At 25.2% G+C, this 27,161-nt stretch overlaps 1 protein-coding gene across 4 annotated transcripts; it reads right to left on the bottom strand.

Moving 5' to 3' along the window:
* Window positions 1-3,266: 3,266 nt before the first annotated feature.
* Window positions 3,267-26,975, bottom strand: LOC127278939 (AP-1 complex subunit gamma-1). 4 transcript variants are annotated; one of them, XM_051300908.1, is made up of 15 exons: window positions 26,681-26,975; window positions 21,257-21,393; window positions 20,538-20,599; window positions 19,978-20,161; window positions 17,628-17,774; window positions 17,114-17,429; window positions 11,999-12,409; window positions 11,159-11,389; window positions 10,472-10,693; window positions 10,088-10,215; window positions 9,563-9,830; window positions 8,906-9,173; window positions 7,839-7,999; window positions 7,343-7,435; window positions 3,267-6,685 (listed from the first exon to the last, which is right to left on the bottom strand). In XM_051300908.1, exons 2-15 carry the CDS (start codon window positions 21,274-21,276, stop codon window positions 6,584-6,586), a joined length of 2,613 nt encoding a protein of 870 aa, XP_051156865.1. In that variant the 5' UTR covers window positions 21,277-21,393; window positions 26,681-26,975; the 3' UTR covers window positions 3,267-6,583. The 4 variants fall into 4 exon arrangements, with proteins under 4 accessions (XP_051156865.1, XP_051156864.1, XP_051156867.1 ...); XM_051300907.1 differs by having other exon boundaries at window positions 19,978-20,170; XM_051300910.1 differs by having other exon boundaries at window positions 9,563-9,812; window positions 26,681-26,974.
* Window positions 26,976-27,161: the final 186 nt, after the last annotated feature.

Here is a 27,161-nt window from a genome sequence, read left to right on the forward strand (position 1 = left end):
GTTGAATAAAATTTTTGAGAAAAAAAATCTAAAAAAATTTATTTTTCCACTTTTAACTGTATTAGTTTAGACAAATTATTTATAGATATTGCATTTTGCGTATACTTTACTGTGTAAAACACTGGATTCTTTTCTTTTTTTTTTAATTTTTTATATTAACGTAATATAAATGATTTTCGCGATCATTTCTATCTAATATTTACATAACATTTGATAACAAGCAACGTATAAAAAAGAAATAAAAACAATCAGTGTTCATAAATTTCACGAACATAGATATTTCTCAAATAATACATTTTTAGCTTTTATTTTCTTCACAGAGTTAAAAGTAAATTTTCTTTTTTTTTTAAAAAAAAAAGAAATCTAAAATTCTTAATGTTATAAATAATTTTTTTAAATTAAATAAAATCCAAAATTTTCTATTTGAAAAATTTAGAACCTTTTTTCTTAATTCATTTTCAGATTCCCTATTATTATTATTATTTTATATAAATATAATTCTTAATCTCGCAAACATTTCCATAAAAATATTCATCATTAAACATGTTATTTACAAACATAAAAAAAACTATAGAAATGTTTGCAAGAATATTTTATTGCAAGTCAAAAAAAAAAAATTGCAGGATTGTTTCAAGTTTTGAGCGAAAGTTTTCAAGTTCAAGCAACTTGAAAATAGTCTTGATAAATCAACATCAATATTGATAACAATTTATTTTCAAGTGATTTTTTTTCATTGTAAATAATAAAGTGACTGAAAGTAGACTACGTAAATTAAATCTCAGAAATTCCGGTTATCTTGTAAGCTTCGTAAGTTTGCTGCAAGCTTACGTGCTATTTTTAAGAATGCTTTGACTGGTCAACAAAATAAAAAATATATTTTTTTTGAAATTGAAGGAAAATTTCCAGTGAGATAAAAATGCTTAAAAAGTGTCTTTTAACGAATTATTTTAAAAATTATAAAGAATTTTAATTGAAATTTTCAGATTCATAATCTGGAAGAAAACAAATCTTATCAAAATTCTGTTTTTAGTTAAAATTGTGTTGACCAATATTACATCCATATCCATTTTAAAGACTTATAGCACAAACTATAATACAAGAGATAACTGTCGACAATTGCAATTAATATCTTTTTTTAATTCACTATTGTAATTGTTTAGAATTTTTTTTTTACAAAAGTTCATAAAATATTAAACTTTTGGTACGTAATCGAATTTTTGCGATTATTTCAGTGTAAAAAGTATTCTCCAGTCTAACATTACAAGGTTCGCATTGCTTCCCATTTTTTTTTATCGACAGTCTTTGCACGTAAGCGAGTCGTTTTTTTTACAAAAAACGTTTTTGGAAAAAAAAGAAACTATAAAATTTCCAAATTTCTTCTAAACTCACAATCTTCAATTTATTTTTCAATTATGACTAAAAGAGAGGCTACAATTATTTGACTAAACATTTGGTATTTAGCTTAGACAGAATTTTAAAAATCTTGTTTTTTTTTATTAAAATATATGTATAATAATATATACACGTAAATATATTTGCAACCTTTCCTTTAAGTACATAAATAGTGTTAGGGTTTATTTATTTAAATTTACGCGGTCAAATTATTTAAGTTAATCTAATCGAAATAGAGGGAGCTCAAGTAAATTTTAAGAGAAAAGCGGAAGTAAGACAGATTAATGCGAGCGACGATTAAGGCCAGGTCCAAGTCGAGTCAGCTGTTCCTTTGAAGTTTCAATGGAACAGCTGACACGACTTGGACCTGGCCTTAAGAAAGCATTGTTTTTGGGGCAGCTAGCTGCGTTACGAGTGTGTATGAAAAATTTTATTTGTAATTTTAATTCTTTTAATTAAATAAATCTGTTTAAAAGTGAAGAGCTAACTTATAATTTAACAAATTTAGAATTGGGATACTGAATAAATAAGAGTGAATGTACGAGATATTTTTGGACTAGTAACGTGAAAGTGAATTATGTTGTCACGGCCGACACATGTTCTGTCGAATAGTTAAAAGGAGATAATTTTTTTTTAACGTCATGTTCGTTTGTACAAGTTAATTTTTGGCTGATTTTATGGATGCGGTGATAATTTTCAAGAGAAATCATTTGAAAATTTTTAGAAAGAAAATTATAGTGAGCACACGCGTTAAACCGGAAGTATGAAGAATAGTTAAAAGGAAACAATCGAGCAAAAGTTGACCAGAGCTTTCAATTAAATCTAGAGACAAAAGCAGAGACAATCTGAGGAAAAACATCATCATGAGAAGGAATTACGTACAGAGGAACAGGTTCAAGAAGATCGAGAACGTCTTCTTCGAGAAAAGGAAGCGAGTGCCACTGCCATCTATAAACCAGCAAGCTGTTGGAGGAGAAGACGAGTTGGCCCGAGTTTTGTCGACGCTGTCCGAACAAATGGCAGTGCAAAAAAATAACAATCAGATTTCATTTTTCCCACTGATTCCTGAAGCGATTCACGAATTTCATGAAAATGAGGGACCAGAAGCTGCCAGGGCTTAGATTCGGGAAATTGAAAATATGAGAGATATCAATAATACACCGGTTTACAGTGAAATTGTCAATCGAACAAAACATTTTTTTCAATTAATATGTGTTTTTTCAGTAAGAAAAACATATTTTGGATTTTTTTCCTTTGTGCAAATTTGCTGAATCTAAAAAAACACATTTTCGAGGTGTGAGGTCACTTAAATTCACCTGTAGGAAAATCAGCTAGTCCAAATATAATAAATAATATGAGCCGTTCGCTGAAAAAAACGCTATTTTGAATTTTCAAAACGCTGTGTCTATTCGGCCAGTTCACTGGCCAAATAAGGTGGTTTAATTATTCGGCCAGTGACGAGAAACAGGGCATTTCTGTGTTGTAGAGAAAAACTGGCAGAATAAGGTGGTTTAATTATTCGGCCAGTGCACTGGCGGAATAAGATGGTTTCACAATTTGTCCAGTGTATTAATAAAACCCTCATCAGGTATAAACGCAGCTGTTCAATATTTGTTTATAATTAATTAAATAATTGAAAACTATTTGTTTCACGTAGTTACTCAGAAAAAATAAGGCGCGTAAATTTAAATTATATTTATTCACACAAGTTCGTGTATATCGTTGCTGAAGAAATTGCACGTGCAGCTTTATTAGGAAAACAAATAGAAGAACATGAGGTAGAAATTTGCCCTGAAAAAGTAAGTGCAGCAATTTTTGACGATTAAGTCAACATATTACTTGTCCAAAAGTATTTCAATAAAGACGCATGGGTCGTTGTGAAAAATACAATAGATATTAAAAGAAAATCTACTATCTGGAATTGTGGAAATTGTAACATTGATATATGCGAACCTGTCAAATGTGATACAAGAAAAAAACAATTAGAAAATCGATCAATTCGCTGTGATTCATGCCTAGAATGGTTTCACCAATCTTGTGCTAATTTAAACAAAATTCCGAAATTTAAAATTGATTTCCCCCAGTTTTGAAAAATCCAGTTGTACAATTTTAAGAAAAAATTATTTTGAGTTAAAGATTTTTTAAAAATAATAATTAATTAATATTTTGTATTTTTTTAAAGTTACATACGAAACGTAACATTTATCCAATTTTTATAAATTGGAGTTCGAGGTTATGTTGAGGGGACAAGCATTATATTAATTTCATTAATTTATATCAAAACGTCTGTTAGTCAACATATTAATATATTAAAAATCTGTTTTTTTTAACTGGCCAAATAGTGTTCCCTTTTTATTTGGCCAGCTTTGGATATTAATTGTGATTTTATTGACACACTGGTCAAATTGTAAAACCATCTTATTCCGCCAGTGCACTGGCCGAATAATTAAACCACCTTATTTGGCCAGTGCACTGGCCAAATAGCCACTGCGTTTTCAAAAACTGATCTTGGATTCGTAATCAGCAACCCTAAAAACCCTCGAGTAGTCATTTTTGTGAATTTATCTCAGATTTATAAAATTTTGTCCGTCATATTGTATTCGCCATTTTGAACTTTCAAAAACTGACACCCGGATTCATAATCAGCCAATTAAAAAAACCTTAGATTAGTGATGTTTAAAACCTCAGCTTTACTTTCATTTATAGTTTTCATTGTTGCTGCAAATCTCATGGCAAACGTTTTTTCTTTTTTATTTCTATAATTACGAAATTGGTATTGATTTCTTGTACAAAATATTCTTTTAAAAAGTAGAATAAATTTGTGGACTATTGTCACATGATAATCCAAAATGTTTAAATTTTTATCAAAGATATGGATTTTTTAATTTAACACAAAAGAGATTTAGATCGAAATCACTCGAGGGGTTACTAAAAATTGAAAAAATTGTTTTGCTCATTAAATCTAGTGTAGAATTTTTATTTTTTATCCGATTGTGTTTTACTTGGGCTCAAAAAATTTCGTAATTAAATAGACTAGCGATAAAAAATTTAAAACAAACTATTTTCATTTTTTGGATTAGAAAAAATTAGCAGCAGTTAGACAAGTATCTAAAAATCATGAAATTTAAACTTTGATCAATTATAAGTCTATCAATTTTCATTAGATTTTATTCAATGACCGACGGTTCGAAAGGTAATTTAATTACCTATCCAACGGTATATTATTTATTATATTTGGTTTTGCTAATTTCCTACAAGTGAATTTAAATGACGTTACACCTCGAAAATGTGTTTTTTTAGATTCAGCAAATTTGCACGAAGGAAAAAACCCAAAATATTTTTTTCCTTCTCAAAAAACACTTATTAATTGAAAAAAAATGTTTCATTCGATTGGCAAAAAAAGTTTTTAATTTGTAAAGCTGTGTAATTGGACAGTGCAATCAGTTTTAGTAAATGATTGTGATCGAACATTTGATACTAGTTATGTAGATGAGTTCTTGATGAAACGTGCGAGTGACCTTGGATGGATCACTTTATTAACGAATGCTAAAAAATTGTTTGTTTGGGAGATAGACAACAGATAACATTTATAGATACATTTTATACCATACAATGGTAATAAAATGAGATTCTATGTAAAAATTGAGTTAAAACATCTGAAAATGCTAACATGACTGGACTATGCGTATTACTTGGATGTAGAAGATTTACTTGTGTAAATCTGTATCATCTGTACAAAACCCGGATGAGGCTCTTGTTGAGTGGAACTGAATTAGATGAATAAATGATGTAAGAGCTGGTTCCTACCCAGAACCTAATGCAATTTTTACACGTCATTGTGTTTAAGAAAGGGAAACGAAAAATTCAATGACTTAGAATTGGATTCAGAATCAGAAAGTAATGTGGAAATTCTAGGTGAGAATGAGAATCAAAATACTGTCATCGAAAAGCGAAATATAAAATGTTAATGAAATCAAACAGAAGGAGATTGTAAATAATCAAAATGTGAAAACAGAAAACGTGAACGAGACTGATAATTAAAGGTCAAAAAGACACAGAGTAAAACCGCAACGATGTTGAAATTATGTTACTTATTAAAAATGTAACTTCGATTATTAGTGTTTGAGGGGCTAACAAATTAAGGATGGCCGAGTGTAAGCGTTTATTTATTTAAATTAACGCTGTCAAATTATTTCAATTAATTTAATCGAAATAAAGAGAGCTCAAGTAAATTGTTAGAGAAAAGCGGAAGTAAGACACATTAATGCGAGCGACGGTTAAAAAAGCATTATTTTGGGGCAGCTAGCTGCGTTACGACTGTGTATCAAAAATTTTATTTTTAATCTTCAATCTTTTAATTAAATAAATTTGTTTTAAATTGAAGAATTAACTTATAATTTAACAATAGTTTTCTAGATTGCGAATTAGAGAAATAAAATTTAAAAAAATACCAATGTTTTTTTCATATCATATATGCGGATGGTTCTTACAATATGTATATAAATCGGCAAATGATTTTCCAATTTTATTAACACTCTAAAAAAATAGTTTCATTTTAGAGCTACTTGTATTTTAAATACAAAATATGTACATATTTGCCTAATTGTATAGCAATTTTTTGTTTAGATAAAAAAAAACTATTTTTATTTATAGTGTTTCTACTTTTGTCCTTTAATCCTAAATCTTAATATATTACCATTTTTTGTAATGAAAAATGTTAATTTCACAAAAATAAAATTAGTTCTAATCTGAAACTATAATTTTGCAAAATTTCATTAGAAATCAAAAGATCGCTTGCAGATTTTGATATTTTTGACGTGGACTAATTTTCTAAAAACATAATAAATTCTTCATTTTAATAGAAAAAAATTACTTTCATTAAACTAATTGTTTGACTTTCATATTTGAAGATATGTTCAATATCAACAATCCTCCAGTTATTAACAAAAATTTGTCAAAAAATCTTTTTTTTCTATACTTTTAAAAGAAAATATTTTTCACGTGCATGATTTTGTTTTTTTTTTCAATTTCGTAAGCTACATTTCTTGGAGCAATATTCTTTGGAACGACAAATCGCTAGTCTGAAAGCGACAATCGTTTAGATGTGAGATTAGAATTCAGTCTATTAAAGACTCGCTTAGTTATTTAGGCAGGCATATGTACAATAAATTGGCTTCTGTATAGTTTACTGTCATTGTGATACTAAAGATGGAAAGCTGTTTACTTCTGCCTGTTCCAAAACTGGACCCGCTAATCCCGTGTAAGAAATGCGTAATCTCATTCTCAATGAAGCCTAAAACATAATTCATTTTTTTATTACATTAATTTGTATATTTTTCTTAATAGGGATTCAATTTTAGATTAAAAAAGGGGATTTTTAAAATTAAAAAATAGTTTATTACATATCAAGTTTAATTTAAAGAAATTCTATTTGTTTCTTTTTCATTTCAAATCATCGAATTTTAATTTTGCAGAATTTTATAAAGTAAATAATATATTGAACTGAAGTTTCATATATGAAATAATTTTTATATCAACGAATAAATAAATAATATCAATACTAATATTATTATTAATAAATAAAAATAAAGTCAGTGTAAATTTTTTTTTGATGAGGGGGTTATTGTTCAGTAAAAAGTCTTATTTTAAACGAATATACTGGGTGTCGATTAATTTATGTAATTTGATTTGATTCTGACGTCAAATTCAAATTTATTTTGACGTCGAAGTCAAATTTAATTCGAGAAATACATTTTTTTATTTGACTTTGACATCAGAATCAAATCAAATTACATAATCGACACCCTTTTTTTTAAATGTGCTTTTTAGCTTTTTAAAACAGAAATTTTTGGTATATTTCAAGAAATTTTTTGAATGATGAAAAAATTTGATGGAATAATTCATATTCATGCTTATTTTATTAATCGTGAGTGTATAAATATTAACTTACTTTATTAATATTTGTTACTTTCAATACTTGAGTAACTTGACCCGATGGTGAAAGAATAGTACCGGAAGGCGAAAACATTTGCAACTGGAATGTCTGTAAAATATTGACAAAGTTTTTTTTAGAAAATTTCAAAATATTTAGGTCATTCCATTATATTTAACCTATAGTCGTTATGACTTATCTAAAGGTGGTAGTCTGGTGTTTAGGCCTTTTTTCGGGAGCTTATCAGGATTTTTTTTATTATAAAAAATAATAATATAATATATTTATAATTATATAAAATATAATCACACCAAATCTTTTTACATCGTTTTGTTTTCATTATGAAGTGTTGAAAAAAATTATAATCGATTATTTTTTAATAGGTAGATTTTATTATTTATATTTAATATTAATGTTTATAAATAGGGCGCAACGACTTCAGATGAAATATAATGGATTGACCATTTATTTATTTTCTATTACTTATTATTAATTTATTGAATGTGCACACTACCTTAGGAACTGCGGCTTGAAACAAAAATTCAGTCAATGGAATTGTTCCAGAATTTTGTGCCAACATATTTATTATCAGCAAATCGGCATTTTCTGTTGACCGTTCTAATTTAAAGGTAATTTTCAGTCCCGACTTATCAAAGACAACCATATTTTGGGCTTCTAAAATGAACATAAAAATTTTGTTTTTATAAATAAAATAAAATAAAAAACATTATATTTTAAAGAAAATGTAAATATTTTAAAAACATTCAAGAATTTTCTGAAGTTTTCTATAAAATTTGAAAATATTTAAGAATTAAATTTAATGAATTAATTTAATACATAAAAATAATTATTAAAATATATTTAAGAGTAATGGAAATACTTTAAAATATAAATGTATGTGGAATTTTAATTAAAGCGAATTTTAATTTAACAGAATTCTCATTTAATCGAATTTTATGTGATTCGAATTTTTAAATGACAGAAATTCCAATTCACCGAATTTTTATTTGTACCAATTTTTAATTGATCGAATTTTTAAGACGCCGAACTTTCATTTGTCCAAAATCAAAAATATCCGATCAAACAATCGACAGAAATATTTCGGCGCAATTTTTAAAATTCACCAATTAGAAATTAACAAGAAAATCGTGATTGGTCAATTTTAAAAATTCCGCCGAAATCTTTCTGTTGATTGTTTGTTCGGTCAATTTGTAATTTCGGACAAATGAAAATCCAGCGTCTCAAAAATTCTATCAATTAAAAATTCGTACAAATAAAAGTTTGTTGAATTGGAATTCCTGGCATTTAAAAATTCTAATCACATAAAATTCGATTGAATGAGAATTCTGTTAAATTAAAATTCCCTTAAATAAAAAGTGAATAAGTGAAAAAACAAAAATTCTGTAGCTAAAAATTTTTATAAGTAAAAATTCGTATAAAAAGAAATTCTGTCAAATGCTAATTCGAAAAATGATAATTCGTCTAAAAAATAATTATGTCTATAATAAAATTCTAATTAATAATTTTTATCAGATATTCATGCACCCCTCTTGTGTCAAAATATGAAAAATGAAAGCGAACCATTTTGAATTGTTGGTGAGGAAGAGTTAAGCAGTCCGTCAACTAAGAAATTAGAAGTGTTTGTTGGACTAAATATTTGTGAAGGCGATTGTTGTGTTATAGCTGGAGTCGAGGTCGGTGTACTCAAATCTAATCCGCCCAAAAGATCCAAAAGATCATTTGTATTCGTGACAGGCGTACTTGGAGGAACAGTTGTTGTTGCTGTTGCTGGCACACTCGCCATCGACGAATTTAAATCGGCTGTTCCAAGAAGATCCAAGAGGGCGTTCTGTTAATATAACATCAAATAATAATAATAACCTCTTTATAATATAAAAAGATTTCAATCCCTAGTATCAAAAACATTTGTTTCTAAAAAAATTGTAAAAAAAACATTCAGTTTCTAAAATTTAATTTACTAATAACATTATAGTTACTTTGTTGTCAAATTGTCACACTACAATTGCAACTAAGTGACAAATTTTAACATGTATTTCGAAATGAATATTTTACAAAATAAAAACTGGCTTGTATCATAATAGCCCCGGTTGATGGTAGCATAAATTTAATACTGTTAAATACGAAATTATGAAAAGTGAAGAAATTGACACGCAAGTTACAAAAAGATAATAGAGATTAAAAATAAACAAAATTGTATTATTGAATTTCATTACTTACCGAGTCTGTTGTTGAAGCATCGGTTTCTAAAATTGACGATTTTTCCTCTTCGAGAACATCAGGTTCGCCGTTCACCATTCCAATTATTCCATTTGCTTGTGGTCTCGCTGTTTCCATTGGTGGCATTCGTTCAAGAAGAGCCGGTCTTAAATGATCGTATTTCCTAAATAATTGTGAAAATTCAATTCCACGTTGCTGAAGTTCAATATGTAAATTACTTCCAAATGTGTCTATTATCTGTCGAATTTTCCTGTAAAATGTAGAATCACTATTACATCAGTGACAATTAATCTGCAATGAGAGCATTGAGCAAAACTACAATTTGTACACTCTTAGAAAATTTTTTCTTCACCTATATTATTATTCAATCTATATGCTATGCATCTTTTTTAAATGTATTTTTATTCGTGAACATTAAATTTTTCCTTGGAAAAATAGAATAGAATTTTAGTGAATAAAAAGTGATGAAAAATTGAAAAATTTTTTAAGAGTGTAAAAGGACAATTTTACTTATTTAGAACTTACTCATTTCCTTTATGGAATCGAGTGCTAAGCTTTGTGAGAGAAAGTAAAGTGTACTGCTTTGTAATGACAGTATTCTGTGGATTCCAAAGTAGCCTCTGATAAACATCAATGATTTCATCTTCCGTCAACTATTGTAAAGATTACATTTTTTACAGTTAATAAATTTATATAAATATTTATCTTTGCAAGATACAAGTCGTGAAAATATATATATTTTTTTAAAGAAACAAAATTCGATTTCTTGTATCAATTTCTGTTTATTGTTCGGGACCTTATTTTGTAATCATAAAATTTTGTATTTTTTAAAAAATAACATAACAAGACATGAAAATGCCCTCTTTTTAGAGAATCGCCCATATTTATAAATTTTTCTCAATAACTTACGTCAACGGGTGCATCAGCATCCTCTGGATGTGGACCATACAATAATACATCTCCATATTCTCCTATACACCAAGTGGCTACCTGCGCCAATGGTTGTTTATCGGACGTATCTTTCTCTAAAGCCCTCCAAAGTGCACTCACTGCATAACATTGTTGAGCTTGAGTTTCTGAGATCAATTGTATCGTACATGCAACAACGTCGTCTCTCACATAATTACCAGCCTAGTGGAAAATTAATCATTAAATTACTCATTGTTTCTTCAAACAAAGAATATAATAAAAACTATCAAATAACATTTCTTTATTGCAATTCAATTTTTCTTTTAATTTACCAAAAATCTATCAAAAGTTTTAATTTTTAAAAATCGAAATTTAAAAATCTTAAAAAATGGATAAATCATTAAAAGTTGGACACGACAAAAATTAAAAATTTCTTACTAGAAACAAATGTTAAATTTTAGTTAATGTTGTTTAAATCGTTTCCCATTGACAAGAAATTGTATAATTTTTTTTATCAAAAATGTAACTTTAAATGGTTTAGAATATTAAGAAATAAATTGTTTATATTTGCACTAGTACATTTTTTAAAATTAAATTTTTTTGTTCCGATTGTTTATCAAATTTTGTATTAAAAAAAAATTATCAATTTGTTAAATTGTTCTTTAAAATTATATTTTGTATACTCACAGCGACAAGAACTTTAAATAAAGTTTCAAGGTGCCATCTTTTATTAGGAGAGAACCTCTCAGCAGACATAACGATATTACTGCTGCATTGAGCTTTAAATTCAGGATCTGCACGTTCCAAGAAAAGAAGTAATTCCTTCATCATATTTCTAATATTATTCGTATTTACGAGAGCAAAACTCAACTCCATTGCCCGTCGCCTTATTGACACATCAGGATCTTTCAAGCATTCCTGTCAAAAATATATAAATATAAATATTCTAAGAATCTATTACAATTCATTTCTCAATTAATTAAATTTAATAATAAGCAAAATCAATGTTTCACACTTATCTACTAAAAACTTACTACTTGCTACTTTTTTTTAATTTTTTAGAAATTTTTGAGTAAAAAATGATTAATTTTTCATAAAAATTCTTCTATTAATTTAAGGATTTCAAAATTCTCAACTTTTCCCACTAAATTTCTTTTTATTTATAAGAATTTATAATTTTTTTGAAAATCCCTAAAATTCTCTATTTTTCCTTCATTTTTTTCGACCTTTTGTTTTCTTAAAGTTTTGATTTCCTTTCATAAAAAAAAAATAAGAAAAATTTCGTTATTTAAACCATTTTTTCTCATATCTACCTTTTTTAGAATTTCTCTTCATTTATTAATTTACAAATATATTTATTGCAAACTAGTCCAAAATTTACAATTTTTTCCGTAAATTCTTTTCTTTTGAGAAAGTTCTAAAATCCTTGATTTTTCCTACTTTTTTCGCCTTAAAAGCAACTTTTTGCTTCTTTTTATTTACTAACCAGGGAGTGCGAAAAGAAAAGAAACAAAAATACTTTCTTACCAATATTGTCGATCGATGTCTTTGCACTGCACTTGTATCAACGTAGACTGTCTTTAATAACGTATTTAAGGCAACATAGCGGATATTCTTGTCATTGTTGAGTAAGAATCTGCCCAAAATATTCACAGCCAATACACGCAGTCCACTTTCAGATTTAATATCCATTATTGATAAGACCGTTTCGTATAATATTGTATTTCCAACATTCTTTGTTGTTTCGGTGTTTGTCGCTACTTGAGCAAGAATATCATACATTGCTTCGGAAGCGTTCACATCGTTGTGTCCCAAAATCCTCAGGAGTCGTAAAATTTTCACTTGAAGGAATGGATCCGATACTCCTGACACATCATGTTCAGGTGAATATCCGGCGTGAATTAAATTCTTCAAAATTCTTACGAGATTTGGTACAATCTATAAAAGAGAAAAATCATTTTTGTTTTCAAAAAAGAAAAACTAAAAATAACAAAAATTATTGTTAACTTCAATATTATATTGTAAATATTCAATTGATTTTAAAATATTATTATTATTGTAGAAGAAAAAAAATTTTCTAATTTATTCATTTCACTTAATTATTTAAATCAAAGCAGAATGAAAAAATTTTATATGAAAAATGTTTACATTATAAATTTATTTTTAGTTACATTCACAATAACTTTGTAAATGAAATAATAGTCAATGATTTTTTTCAAATTGCTCATGCAAATCGGATTAGAGACTACGTCATTTCTAGATCGTGTTATTGTCTCTTAATCGTAATACTTAGTAGAAAACATTCATGCGAGAAACATGACGATTACTTGTACAATAAATGCCAAGAAAAATCACCTTTAAAAAATATATTATAAAATTATTATGCACATAATATTTACATTAAATTAAAATGAATAACTATAATACTTATTTAATAATATAATAATATATAATAATAATATAATACTTATTTTACTTAAATAGAAAAAATAAAAAAATTGTAATAACATTAAAACTTCAAAAAAAAAACATTTTAATTATTTTTATTGCAAAATTCTTTCCCTACTAAAAACAATAAAAATTTATTTTATTAATTTAAACAGTAAATAAAGTGCAAGTTTCTATACAGCATGTAAAAAATATTTAATACATATATTCATACATTTTAATGCAATATTTAAAAACATTCCATTAATAAGAATAATGAATATGTATTGAAATAAGTCTGGAAAATATAAAAATAAAAAGTTATTGAAAACATCTATGTAAGAGGTTGACTATTATAGAACAATAAAGGCGCAACTTTCTTAATATAGCATCGTTGTCGAATTGACAACTTTAATTAACAACAATAATAATAATGAACAAAATATCGCTTCATTCATATATATAATTATATATATAAGCTTAATGATTAACTGTTTCCTATACCTCTACATATAAGAAATGAAGAAAAAATATTTAAAAGTATAAGTAAATTTTAATTCTAAAAAGCAAACGTTCAGTTGACAAGAGTTTCATGCAGAAACACTGCAAAATTATCTTTAGTTTACCTCTCTGTGTCCGCATTCCTAAATAAGAATAAAAGCATACTGTTTTATTGTAATTATCAATTTGTATTATTATTAATTATTTAATCTAATAGTAGAGAAGGGCATGAGGCTTAATGATACATTTTTTATTAAAAAAAACTTTTCGAAGCTTTAAATAGTCAAAAATCATTCTCTGTTATAACCTATTTAATAGAAAATTTCGTTGCCTACAAATTTCCCTCAGTTTTTTTTTAATTTTCATAAAAACAAAGTCATAAGTGATTTGTTCCATGATTCCAATCTTTCGCACGATAAAAAAAAAAATGAAAACGATTAATTTTCTAGAAAAAATTTCATAAAATCTATGTTATATGTATCAAGCAAAAAAAATAATAAATTAAATAAGCAAAGTAAAAGATAAATTAAAAATGTTGAAAAAAAAATCTTTACCGTCAACCAGGATAATTATACCAATCTAGGGCCTATTATAACCATCGAAAGCTTTTAATAAATAAAATTTTTGTTTTAAAATATTTAAATATGCCGCTTGATGTAAATATTGTTTGACAGTTTGACTATAAAGGGCACTAAATATAATTACTTAATTTTTTGTCAGACAGAAGAGAAAAAAATTCTTAAAGTCATAAAATAAAAAATTTTCCAAGTTTTTACAAAAAAAATTAAAATATTTTTTTAGTTTTTCCATATTAGACTATAAAAAAAAATTTGACGAAGATAAAACAATTAACGATTTTTTTGGCTATTTTATAAAGAAAAACTTTCATAGGTTTAATAGCAGGGCGCATGATTATCCCAGAAAAATAATTGGTTCGAATTTTCATTTTAAAGAATTTTATTAAATATTATTATTTCCTAGTCAAATTTGCATTTGTCCGAAATTGCCAATCACTAAACAAACAGTTGTCAGAAAAATTTGGTCGTGATTATTAAAATTCACCAATCACAATTTTCTTGATAATTTCTGATTTTCGTGAATTTTAAAAATCACGTCTAAATTTTTCTGTTGATTGTTTGTTCGGCCATTTGCAATTTCGGACAAATGAAAATTCGGCATTTTAAAAATTCTATCGAATAAACATTCATTACCTAAAAATGTTGTAGGGAAATATTCGTTTAAAAATAAATTCTGTCAAATAGTAATTCGTAAGATTTTTTATGGGACTTTAACAAGGTTGCTACGATTTCTCTCGAACAAAATTCCAGGTTTTCCAAAATTCATTAAAATACAGTAAAGTTTATTATTATAATAAATATTTTTAAAAAATTAATTTTTTGAGTTCTCCACAAAATTGTAGCTCAATCTATTAAGTCTTTTGCGAGAATATTTTCATGTGAAATCACAACAATCACATGACCTTAATCAATTTTGATGAATTTTATGATTTAATTTTTTTTCCAGGTTTTTTATACTTTTTCCATGACTTTTCCATACCAAATAAAATTCCATGAGTTTTCCAGGTTTCCAGAAAGTGTAGCAATCCTGTTTAAGTTTCTGTAACTCTGACAAAAAATTTTCTGTCGCCTGATTTAAAGGAACTCTTCAAAAAGATGTCCACAACATAACGCAATAGTTGAAATTTTTTTTCTTTATTACAGTTCAAAAGATATTATAGAACAAAGATTTATACAGTGTATCATTTAGCCTCATCCCTAAGTTTTCAAATTAAAGAAATTAAATAAAAACAATTCTCGAAATCATTAAAAATTGAACTTTTATGAAACTATTTATTTAAAAAATTAATAAAACAGCATCTTTCAAGTTTCAGAATTTTCTTTGCTTTTGTTGAAAATATTTTATTTTACAATCCATACTTTATTACATTTATAGGTCAGACCATTATAAAGTTATTGTGGACTAATTTTAAAAAAAGTTGATTCTGTATGATATCTAGGTAATGAAATAAAAAGAATTCTGTTAAAATTTTTATTACTTTTCTTAAAAAATGAGTTTAAAGTGGAGCAGGTACGGAAAAGTGTAATTTTTTTTAAGCAATTATATAAAGTATATTAAAAAAATTCATAAAAGACTAAAAAGAATGATTGATTTTTCTTTTAAATTAATTGATTAATTTTATTTTAATGATTAAAATAGTGAAAAATTTTTAAGTAAAATAAAAGGTCTGTCAAATAACCTAATTTAGTGGTTTTTATCAATTATTAATTATTTTCAACTTAATATTTCTTGTATATTTAAAGTAAAAGAAATGAAGAAAGTGCTAAGAAAACCTGACAGTTCATCAGAAATACTCTAAATTCGGGGAGTTTTTATTTCATTTAATAATTCCACTTACTCGTAATTAATTGATAAAAATCGCAAAATTAGGTTATTTTGACAGACCAACTTTAAAAATATATTTTTTATCTATTATTTTAATTATCTCATTAGTTTTAAAATTAGAATTAATCATTCTTTTTACAATTTTATGAATTTCTTTTATATATTTTTTAATTGCTAAAAAATGACACTTTTCCGCACCTTCTGCACTTTAAACTCATATTTTAAGAAAAGTAATAAAATTTTTAGCAGAATTCTTTTTATTTCATTACTTAGATATCATACAGAATTATTTCGGAAAGAATCAATTTTTTTTTAAATTAAGGTGTAACGTATTTATTCGAAATATAATGATCTGACCCTAATAATAAAATATAAATTCAATAGCACGTCAATAAAAATTCGTATTAAAATAGTATTTTTAAATTACATTCTATAGTTGAACATTTAACATTTTGAGAGTCTCTTATGTTTTTAGTGTTTTTTAAAAAAGTATTTAAATAAGTTAGGCTAATTTTTTTTTATCTTTAATCATTATTTTATATTTTAATATTCGCAGATTATCTTTATTTTTTCATTTTTAAAATAAAAAAAAATAAAACTATTTTGAAGAATCAAATCAGAACTATTCAAATTGATACTGTTACTGTCCTATGATTTTCATAATACTTCCTTGTAGTTGAACATTTTTTTGAAAATTTTAGGGCTTTCTCTATTTTTTCTTTCCAACTAGATTAATGATATAAATTTTTTTTATAGATTAACGCCGATTTTACTTTAAAACATGTTGGACTTATTATTCGATACAATTTTAAAATTAGGAAAATAAGTATTAAACTCTCTGTCTGACAATTTAATACTTATTGTCTACAAATTGTATAAATATAAATTGTCTATAAATGTTATAGCAGTAAAATATAAATAATTAATTACAGGGTGTCTAACAAAGATTGAGAAAAAAATTCCCTGACATTTTTTTGGCTTTTTCCCTAACTTTTTAAACCTTATTTCTGCCTTTTTGGGACAAAAATATGGTTACTAATATATTTAACAATAAATTAATTTCTAACGATAGTAAAAATGGTGATAAAAACATTTTCTGATTTTTCCTTGACCGTTAGACACCTCGAATTATTAAAATTTGTATAGAAAATTTTATACTCGTATTAGAAACTTCTATGTTGAGAAAAAAAATATTTATTTAAATAAATAGCAGAAAGTTAGAAAAACAGCGCAATTTTACCAAACTGTTATTAAATTTGACTTTTAAAAAGAAATGAATACTTTTGCACGTAAATAATTGAATTGACTCACCTGTTTGAAATGAGTTAATGTGTCAATGCTGTTTTCACACATTTCAGTAATTAATGTAACGCCGGTTATTAAGACTCCATGATTTTTTTCTGTAAGAAGACTGCGAGTTGCCGGAAGGAACATTTCCATGAGTTCTGGTACTCTTCTTATAATTCTAAACGCGCAAAGTGCTGCTTTCTTCCTGATATACGCATTTGGAGATTTCATTAATCTTTCAACTTCGGAGGCAAGATCTCTCGCCATTTCTGGAGATGCGATAGCGCCCAGTGTACATAATGCCAATCCAATTACAAATTGCGTTAAACTATTTAAATCGCTGTAATAATAATAATAATAATAATAATAATTTTTTTTAATTCACATTTTTCCCATATCATATTATATTTTATTAAAATTAGTTATTTTTAATTTCACAATTATTAATTATTCTTTATTTTTGTATTATTGTTTTGTGCAGAAAAAAAGGTAAACGTTTTTTTTTTTATTGAATTGTGGAAAATAAAAATTTTCTTACTTTTTCAAACAATTTGTTATAAGAAGATGAACGTCTTGTCGTTCATCGAGAAGTAACATTGCTCCCAAATAGCCAATCCGTTTATCAGTGAACCTTGGTGATGCTATTAATTTTAAGCACTCTAACTGGCCAAAATGTGCAGGATATCTGTAAAAATTATATTGAAAATATATTAAAAACTAAAATTTATTTAGATTCTAAGGCAAACTTCGGATCGTCTTAAAGGCGCAAAAAAGTCGTTTTAGTAGATTTACATTACAAATAATTTATTTCTATTAACCATTGTTATTAGATATTTATTTATTTATCCAAAAATATAATTTATTTGACCGCATTGTTGTTATTAGCAATAAAAATCAGATTGCACAACTCTCTTATAAATGAATTAAGCGAAACATCAAAAAATTTAAGATTACAATGAATTAAAAATATAGAAATTTATCAAGAAATTTTATTTAGAAATTTCAAAATTGAACTGAACAAATTTTCAAGATTTGAAAAAAATTTTAGATTTATAAAAAAATATGAAACTTACTTTTGTAAACAAATTTTCAAGTCTGATTTATAAAAATTATTTATATTAATTCAAAATATTATCAAAATTTGAAGTTGAAATGGTTAAAAAAAAATTTCAGTCACTTTTTAAAACTAAGATACTTTATGGGAAATGAGAGAACCATTATTACATAATAACCATTCAATTAATAATTGGATTTTAGAAGAACTTGAAGATTTTTTTTTTTAATTACAGATAATCATTGATTAAAAAACTTTTAATTAAATAATTGAAAAATGTTTTATATATAATTAAATTTTCGAAGAATATTATTAAAAATAATAATTAATTTAGCTCAGACTTTTTAGATTCAAATTTTCAAAATAATTGAATTTTGGCAGAGTTATGCAATAAAAAAAGTCATAGATTTTTTCTGTAATTTAATAAATTAATGTTTAATGTTATTTTGTAAAATAAATCGAAAAAGTCACCTTTTATTAAAGTAAGTCAAAAAAAGTCGAAATTTTTTATTTTAATTTAATTTAATTAGTTAATAAATATTTTACTTTAAATAACTAAATAATGTTATTAGATATTAAATTCATTTTATTAATTCCTTAATAAAAATAATTCTATAAGAATATTATTTCAAAATTTTAATGAAATAAAACAAATTTCTACAAAAATTCTCAAAGTTCCATTTTGAAAATTTTATGACGTCTGATTTAAGCATTTTATTCGAATTTAAAATTTTGACATAGTTTTTAGTTTTAATGGTCAAAACAATTTCGAACAATAATTAGGTATTACATATTTTTAAATAAAATTTTTTAAAAATAATTGAATAGAAGATTTCAAATTTGAAATTAATTTTCTGTAAATTTAAGCAGTTGTAGCTTTTTTTTAAATTAAGGGTGTCTAACAAGGATTGAGAAAAAAATTCCCTGACTTTTCCCTGACTCCTCCCTGACATTTTTTGATTTTTCCCTGACTTTTTAATAACCTTAGTTTTGCTTTCTTTTGACAAAAATATGGTTACTGACATATTTAACAATTAATTAATTTTTAATAGTAGTAACAAATGGTAATAAAAACAATTCAAGTTTTTTTAGATTAAAAAATTTTTAAATTCACAAAAAAATTTAATTTTTGTAGAAATTTACAGAAATTTCCCTGACTTTGAATGAAATTTTCTGAAATTCCCTGACTTTTCCCTGACCGTTAGACACCCTGTAAATTTCTGAATTCAATTTTAGAGTTTTTATTTGAAACTTTTTTAAATAATTGAACTTTTAATGAAATATTACAATTATTAAAAATAATTGAAGTTTGGAAGAGTTACATTTGAATTTTTTTCAAAAATAATTAAATTCAAAAGATTTTGTTAAATTTCAGACAATAATAAAATTTTACAGAATAGAAAATAATTTATCATGTAATTTTAGATAATCTTTTTAAAAATAATTGAATTTGTAAAGAATTTCATTAAAATTATTGAAAATAATTAATTTAGAGAAGAATTTTAGTTGAATTTTTTTAAAATTATTGAAATAAAAAAAAAAAATTTGCAAAAAAAGGAAAAAAAATTCGAAAAAGTCGTATTATCCGAGACCTGTATCTGGATCCTCAATTTATTGAAAAAGTTTTTTCAAAAAGGAAAATAGAAAAATATAAATAAATTAATAACATAAAAAAATTGTCTAGACAGTGAATACACCCTTCAATAAATTTCTTGATTTTAGTGATAGTTTTTTTTTTAAATATTTGACTTTTTTCCTGATTTTCAGAATTTTCCTAATGCATAAGTAGTTGAACCATAAAATGTATAAATTTATTGAAATTAAATTCACATACCCCAACATGTGAATATAGAGCAATTTGGCGATATTGCGACATCTCCAGACACTGTCTTCTTCTCTGAATGTCGAACGTATGTATGCACACTCTTTATTGACAACCGTTCGCTCTTCTGCAGCAGTACGAGCAGCTCTGATTTGCCTGATCAGATCTCGTAAACGAGTGGGAGCTGGCATTCTCACTGTTGAAACTTGTAAATTACCAAAATGCAATCAGAACAGAAAGTTTAGTGAATGAAGGTGCGTTTCATGTATAGAAAATATTATTCAAAGAACGAGTATTCTTCCGAACTTATGCCTTGTTTGTAGGTGATTTAAATAACAAGTAGAACAAGAGATCAATTCTATAAAAGCTACAAAATATTAATAATAAAGGTAAACTTTCTTAAAATAAATTTTTTTTATTTTTTTGCGAATAGATAATGTAAGAGAAAAAAAAGTGATAAAATTTTGAAAGAAACTTATAGTAAAATAAGAAAAGGAGAAAAAATATATGAAAGCAAAATGTGAAGGCAGTACTCAATAATTTTTTTTTTCAAATAACAAATGTTTACCTACCTCTTTCTACAGCTTCGTTGAAAGCCTGTTTTATGGAGGCCATGTTAAAGGCTGGGTTAAACCTAAAATCATTATGCACACTTGTTGGTTCATGCTTGCACACATTATGGATTAAGTATAAACAAAAAAAAGAATCTCATGCACTTAAATCTTCATGTCAATTGAGTGATTCTTTTACTTATAAAGTTTTCATTTTAGTTTATTGATATTTATGTAACATTACCTTAAGGTATAAATAATATCATAATTTCTTCAAAACGTCCAGCCCATATTCTTTTTTTTTAATTTTAAGAACAAATTTTCCACTTTAAGAGAGTAAAAATAATTCAGAACTATATTTTTAGGCATTGATTTTTGAAAAATAGTTACAAAAATAAATTCTAGACATTATTTACTGTATCAATTTTATTTTAAAACCACAATAAAGAAGAATAAAAATACTAACCTAAAAAATAAGTTCTTATTGAAATTATAGCTTTCTGTCATGCACATTTTTTTTTTTTTTAAAAAAGGGTGTACCTATCAAAAAAATATTTTTCTCATTTCTAATTTAAAAGGACTTCATCTAAAACACTCCCATTTGCTTTATAGAAAGAATAAAAATGTATTTTTTATGTATTCGCAATTGCTATATTAATCCCTAAACTCGTTAAATAATAAAAAGAAAATCAAATCAAGTTAAAAGTGTAGCTTTAAGAAATCTTGAAGAAAATCTTTACCCATGTTCTGAGGCATTCATTGTTTCTCAACGTAGATTCTGTTTTGAAGTAGTTGATGTTTCTAGTATATAAAAGCAATATACAGAATGTAGTTATAATGAACCCGGGGCACACAATTCTGAGGAACTGCTCTCGTCCTGTTACAGGTATAACCACAAATAATATTTGTTATTCATTCTTGTTAGACGTGCATTTTATTATAATTATTTATCATTTAACATCAAAAACAAAATCAAATTACATCTTGTACAACGCCATTTCATTTTTTCAAAAACATAATTTTTGTTACAATTTCTGCTAATTTTCTGCTAATTAATGCTGCAAAAAGTTTTTTGAAAAAATAATAATTATAACTCAAATTTCGAAAAAAAAATAAAGTTAAAAATGGTATTTGTATGTTATTAAAAACAAATAATTGTGCAAGACCAAAAGGAAAAGAAATTCTTTGAACAATTTTTAAAACCTTTAATTGTAAATTATTTCCAATACTTAATTCAAATTTAAATTCAAAAAAGCAATTTTTTAATCCATAAATTCTCAAAAATGATTATTTTTCAAAAATAAATTTTGTGCTGAATTATGCTAGTCGAGAACAAAAAAATAAATCAGCTAAAAATTGGTTTTTGATAAATAATCATTTTTGAGAATTTCTGGGTAAAATTTTTTTTTTTTTGAAAATTGAATTTTATTGATTAATTTTTTGTAACTACTATGATTGTTTTTTTTTGTAATCAAATATCACAATTCAGTATAAAATTTGTTTTTGAAAAATAATAATTTTTGAATATTTTTAGGTTAAAAAATCGTTTTTTCAATTTAAATTTGAATTATTTGGAATAAGTTATCATTAAAAAATTTTTAAATTGTTGAAAGAATTTCTTTTTGTTTTGGTCTTCCACACAATTGTTTATTTTTTAATAAAAATAAATAAGTAATAGCTGAATTGAATTACTATATTAAATAAAAATTTGCTTTCATATAAAGTTTACTTTATGAAATTTTGCTAAATATAAATTCAATAATTTTGAATTCAACGTCAGAAAAATTCTTTTAAATTCAGTGCACAATGTGTTTTTTCAATATTCATATTTTTTTGACTATAATTTGCTATAACTTTAAGTTTACTTTAAAATTTTTTAACTTTTAATTGAATATATTCTATTTTAAATATACTTTTAAGATAAATGTTATTATAAATTTACTCTGCAAACCTTAATTAACAATATTATAAGAATGTCAAAACGTTTTAAATCATAATTTTACTCCAGAAAAACTGTTATAGAAAAAAAAAAAATAAGATATATCAGAATGTTTTTTTTTTTTTTAATTAAAGCTGGTAACTTTTCCGTAAGATAAACTTTTTATTTAAGATGAAAATGAATAAGATAATTAACAAAGAATGATTAGTGTTCCATAACAAATTTTCATAACAAAAAAAAAAAATTGTGAATTTCTTAAGTTTGTTTTATATTAAAAGAACTTTGAAGAATAGACAAGTACATATATATATATAGGAAATTCATTATTTATAATTAGGAATAAAAAAAAATTAATTTTGAAAATTTTTTATATTTTTAATATATATGCAAAAAAGAATTTCTGGGTCAAATGAATTTTTTAATAATTGTTTAAATATCTAAAATTAGCAGAATATTAAAAGTTGAACATTTTTCAAAATCTAATACCGTTGATATAATCATTTATATAAATATCAAACGATCAATCCGAACCATATAAAATTACTCAATGCTTTTTTTCTTCATTGTCAAGCTGTTCATGTTCGAATCGAATTCTTTATCAATAAATGTGCATAAATAAGTGTATATTATAGAACTCAAAGATTTTCTTTCTAATAAAGTCCTTGATTTAAATTTTGAAAATGAAATTTAAATAGTTATTGCAAAAAATATAATGAATAAAAAAATTAATTTCAATGTTGAAAAAATGATAAAAAAACAACTTTTTGTGTTCATTTCTCTAGGAAAAATAATTATTATTATCCGTTATCACAAGAGAAAAATAAGAAAAACTTAGTTACAACTTATTCATTCGTTAAACAATTAGTACTGACAGTATGTATATTTATACAGGGTGTTCCAAAAGTATGGAAACTTTCAAATATCTCGAAAAGTACGAATTTTTGTAAAAAATGTTCAAGACAAAAGTTGTTCCAAACAAAAAGATGTACATCTTTGAAACAAAAAAATTGGGCCCGGAGCCCAATGTTGGGCCCTACAATGAAAAAAGTGGTTTTCTTAAATGAGACCACTAATTTTCAGTATCAAATTCGTAATCCCCATGAAATTCTGCGTTCAAACATATGGTATAAGTGCCGAAAATATTGGGCCCAATCCAAGATATTGGGTCCAAAATTTATCAACAGATAAATAAATTTTAGAAAATCGCATCTTGGAGGGATTTTGAGATCATAGGATTAGAAATTGAGCATAGAGCCCGATGTAAGATTCTGCAGCCCAATATGAGGGCCCAATATTTTTGGAATTTGTACCACAAGTCTAAGCCCAGAATTTCATAACGATTACAAAATAGAAGAAAACTAATTTTTTTACTGCCTCACATTGGGCTGCGAAATCTTACATTGGGCTCTGTGCTCAATTTGAAAAGTAGCTTTAAATTTTTAATCCTGTGACCCCAAAAACTCCAAAAGATGCGATTTTATAAATTTATTTATTTGTCAAAAAATGTCGAGCCCAATCACAGACATTAGGCCCAATATTTTTTGGCTTTTGTACTACAAGTCTAAACCCAGAATTTCATAACGATTATGAAATGGATAGTGAAAATTAGTGGGTTTTATTTAAACAACTAATTTTTTTTAATGTGGGCCTCACATTGGGCCGCGGAATCTTACATTGGGCTTTGTGTACAATTTGAAAATTAGCTTCGAATTTCTAATCATGTGACACCAAAACCCCTAAAGATGCGATTTTTTAAATTTATTTATTTAACCAAAAATGTTGGGCCTAATCCGAGACATTGGGCCCAATATTTTTGTCATTTTTACTACAAGTCTAAACCTAGAAATTCATGGGGCACTTATAACACATGTCTGAACGCAGAATTTCATGGGGATTACGAATTTGATACTGAAAATTAGTGGTCTCATTTAAGAAAACCACTTTTTTCATTGTAGGGCCCAACATTGGGCTCCGGGCCCAATTTTTTTGTTTCAAAGATGTACATCTTTTTGTTTGGAACAACTTTTATGTTGAACATTTTTTACAAAAAATCGTACTTTTCGAGATATTTGAAAGTTTCCATAATTTTGGAACACCCTGTATATCTTACAAATGATAAACTATATACTTATTATATTTAAATATTATTTTTTTACTTTATATGTGTTATGTAAATTTCAAAGAAAAGTAGTAAAAGCTCATTTAATATTTTAATATCTATAACGTACATTGATAACAATTTCCTTATAATTTTTTTTTCTAAACTTCGAAATTAAATTTAGATTTTTATAAATGGATAATTTTATAAACAAAGGAATTGTAATTTAAAATTTAATTTAAAAATATTATTAACTTTAACATCGATTTATATGCAACAAAAAAAATATCGTAAAGAAATTAACTATATTTTCTTCCTTCGTTTTTAAAACTAAAGAAATAAGAATTTCTTTACAAGATCTTTTAATGATATTCTTTTAAAAAGCAATTACAATTTCGTCAATCAAACTTGAGTTTTTAATTTTATTTCTTAAGTTACACAATTTTTAATTAAAATTCAATAAAACTTGTTTATTTACAATATATTTATTTTAAAGAAAGATATAAAATATTAAAGAAAACAAAATTATATTATAAACAATAACTAATATTAAATAGTCGTTAGTTATTTATTAATAAAAGAATGAAAATAAATTTTCCATTTTTTAATTTCTATCTAAAAATTACCTTTGATTCGCAAATTATATAATAAAAAAATTTGTTTTTCTTTTTCCAAACTGTTAGAAATGAAATTGCTAATTTTTAAAAATGTTTAATATTTAAAAATTAAAACATTTAATTATTAAATTAAATATTGGATGAAAATTAATCACTTCCAGTCAGTAAAAATAATAATTTAATTATTAAATTGATTTTTTTTTGGTTTTTTATAAAAAAAAAGTTGTTTTTCAATCTTAATTATCTTATCAACTTAATAAAATGGTTTTAAACTAAAATATCGACTGTGTACATTAAAAATCTAATTGAAATGATTTTTAACCAATAAATAGACCATGAATAATTGTGTCAAGTATTTGTGTGAATGAAACACAAATATCTGAATAACAATGATAATAATAATAATAATATAGAATAAGTGTGAATATTATTGCGAACTTTCAAATATACCTAGGTTAACTTTGGGCAATTTATTAAATCGTAAAAATTAAACAAATCTTATTTGCTTCATTTTGTTTGGAGAAAAATTTGATTAAATTTACTAAACCAAGAAACATTTTAAAAAAAAATTGCTCGCATACTTTAATAAATGTTGTTTCTATAATAATGTGTAGAAAAAAATTTTAAATAAAATAAATAAATAAAAGTTGAAATGTCTACCATTATCAACGACTGTAAAAAATATGATTTAAAATAAATTTTTTTCAAATCATTTGACAGCAGAAATACTTTTAAATATTCGTGAATATTAATAACTTTTTGTTTTGTAATAATTTTACATTCGTTTATGTTTAGGTTAATTAATATTTTTAACAAGGTCTTTTAACGAATAATTATCGTAGTAGTTTTTTTTTTAAAGTTATATGGTATTTATTCTCATATTGACTTAATAATTTTTTAACATTCGCAACAATTGATAAACACTTACCCTATATAGAAGAATAGCATTTTAAGTTAGAAAAACAATGTCAACAAAGCAAAATCAGTAATATATTCAAGAACAAAAAAATCATTAAAAGGAACAAAATCTGCACAAAACACTCCTTACTAGAGAGAGAAAAAATGAAACTCAGAAAACATCGACAATAGTAAAAAGAGAAATGAAAAAAATTAACCAAGAAAGTAAAACAAAGTTCTCTTTTTTTTATTCTCGAAAGCAAGCAACAAGTACTTTAAAACGTGATAAGAACAAAAGTAAAACTTTTTTTTTCAACATGGAACATGATAAAATTGTAAACAACACTTATAATATTCTGTATAGATGAAAAAACTTTAGATTATATAAAATAGAATTTAAATTTTGTTATAGTGATAAGCGAAAGGTTGGTTTTCAGCTGTCAGAAAGATTGTACCACGTTTAGATTAGTAGTAGTAGTAGTAACTAGTAGTCAGAAGTAAAGTATTTTCAAGTGGGTTTCATTTTTTTTTTTTTTTCGGAAAATTGAATTTAGTGAATGAGGATAAATGCCAAGAAATGAATCGTAAAACAGGTAGCTGTCGTGTCACCCACCTTTACAACACAAATACGGGAATGGGATTGATGCCTCGCCTTCCTTGTACTAGCGAACAGTCGAGTCAGACGCCCTCACCTACTTGCATAAATATTGCTCAACTTGTTTTATCAGATTTTGTCCTGCACCAACACTTTTTTTACTTTTACGGCTCTACCATACGTGATAGTTTTTTCTCGACTCAGAATCACAATGAATAATTTAACATATCCAAGTTCATAATTAGCGTTTACATATACAACCGAGTTCGACACTCTCGTCTCACTCTCTGCACACTTCCTTTATCGTTCACAAAATCCAAGATGGCGGCTCACTGTCATTCAATCACCATCAACATCACAATATTACACTCAACTTTTTTTGATATTTTTACATTTAATACATTATTTTTTATAAATGTTAGATTTTCTTTCAGTTAATTGTACTAATATTGAAGTATTATAACAATGAAAATTTCCTTATAGTGTAAAACTTGTTCTT

This window comes from Leptopilina boulardi, unplaced genomic scaffold, assembly GCF_019393585.1.
Source record: "Leptopilina boulardi isolate dan_hultmark-lab unplaced genomic scaffold, ZJU_Lbou_2.1 LbouV2_213, whole genome shotgun sequence".
NCBI lineage: Eukaryota > Metazoa > Arthropoda > Insecta > Hymenoptera > Figitidae > Leptopilina > Leptopilina boulardi.

Coding starts and splice junctions, on each gene's coding strand:
- LOC127278939 (XM_051300907.1), bottom strand. CDS start 21,276: ATGAATGCCTCAGAACATGG. Junction 17,775..19,977: donor CTCTATATTCACATGTTGGG/GTATGTGAATTT, acceptor TAATTTTTACAG/ATATCCTGCACATTTTGGCC. Junction 11,390..11,998: donor GACATCGATCGACAATATTG/GTAAGAAAGTAT, acceptor TATTTTTGACAG/GAATGCTTGAAAGATCCTGA.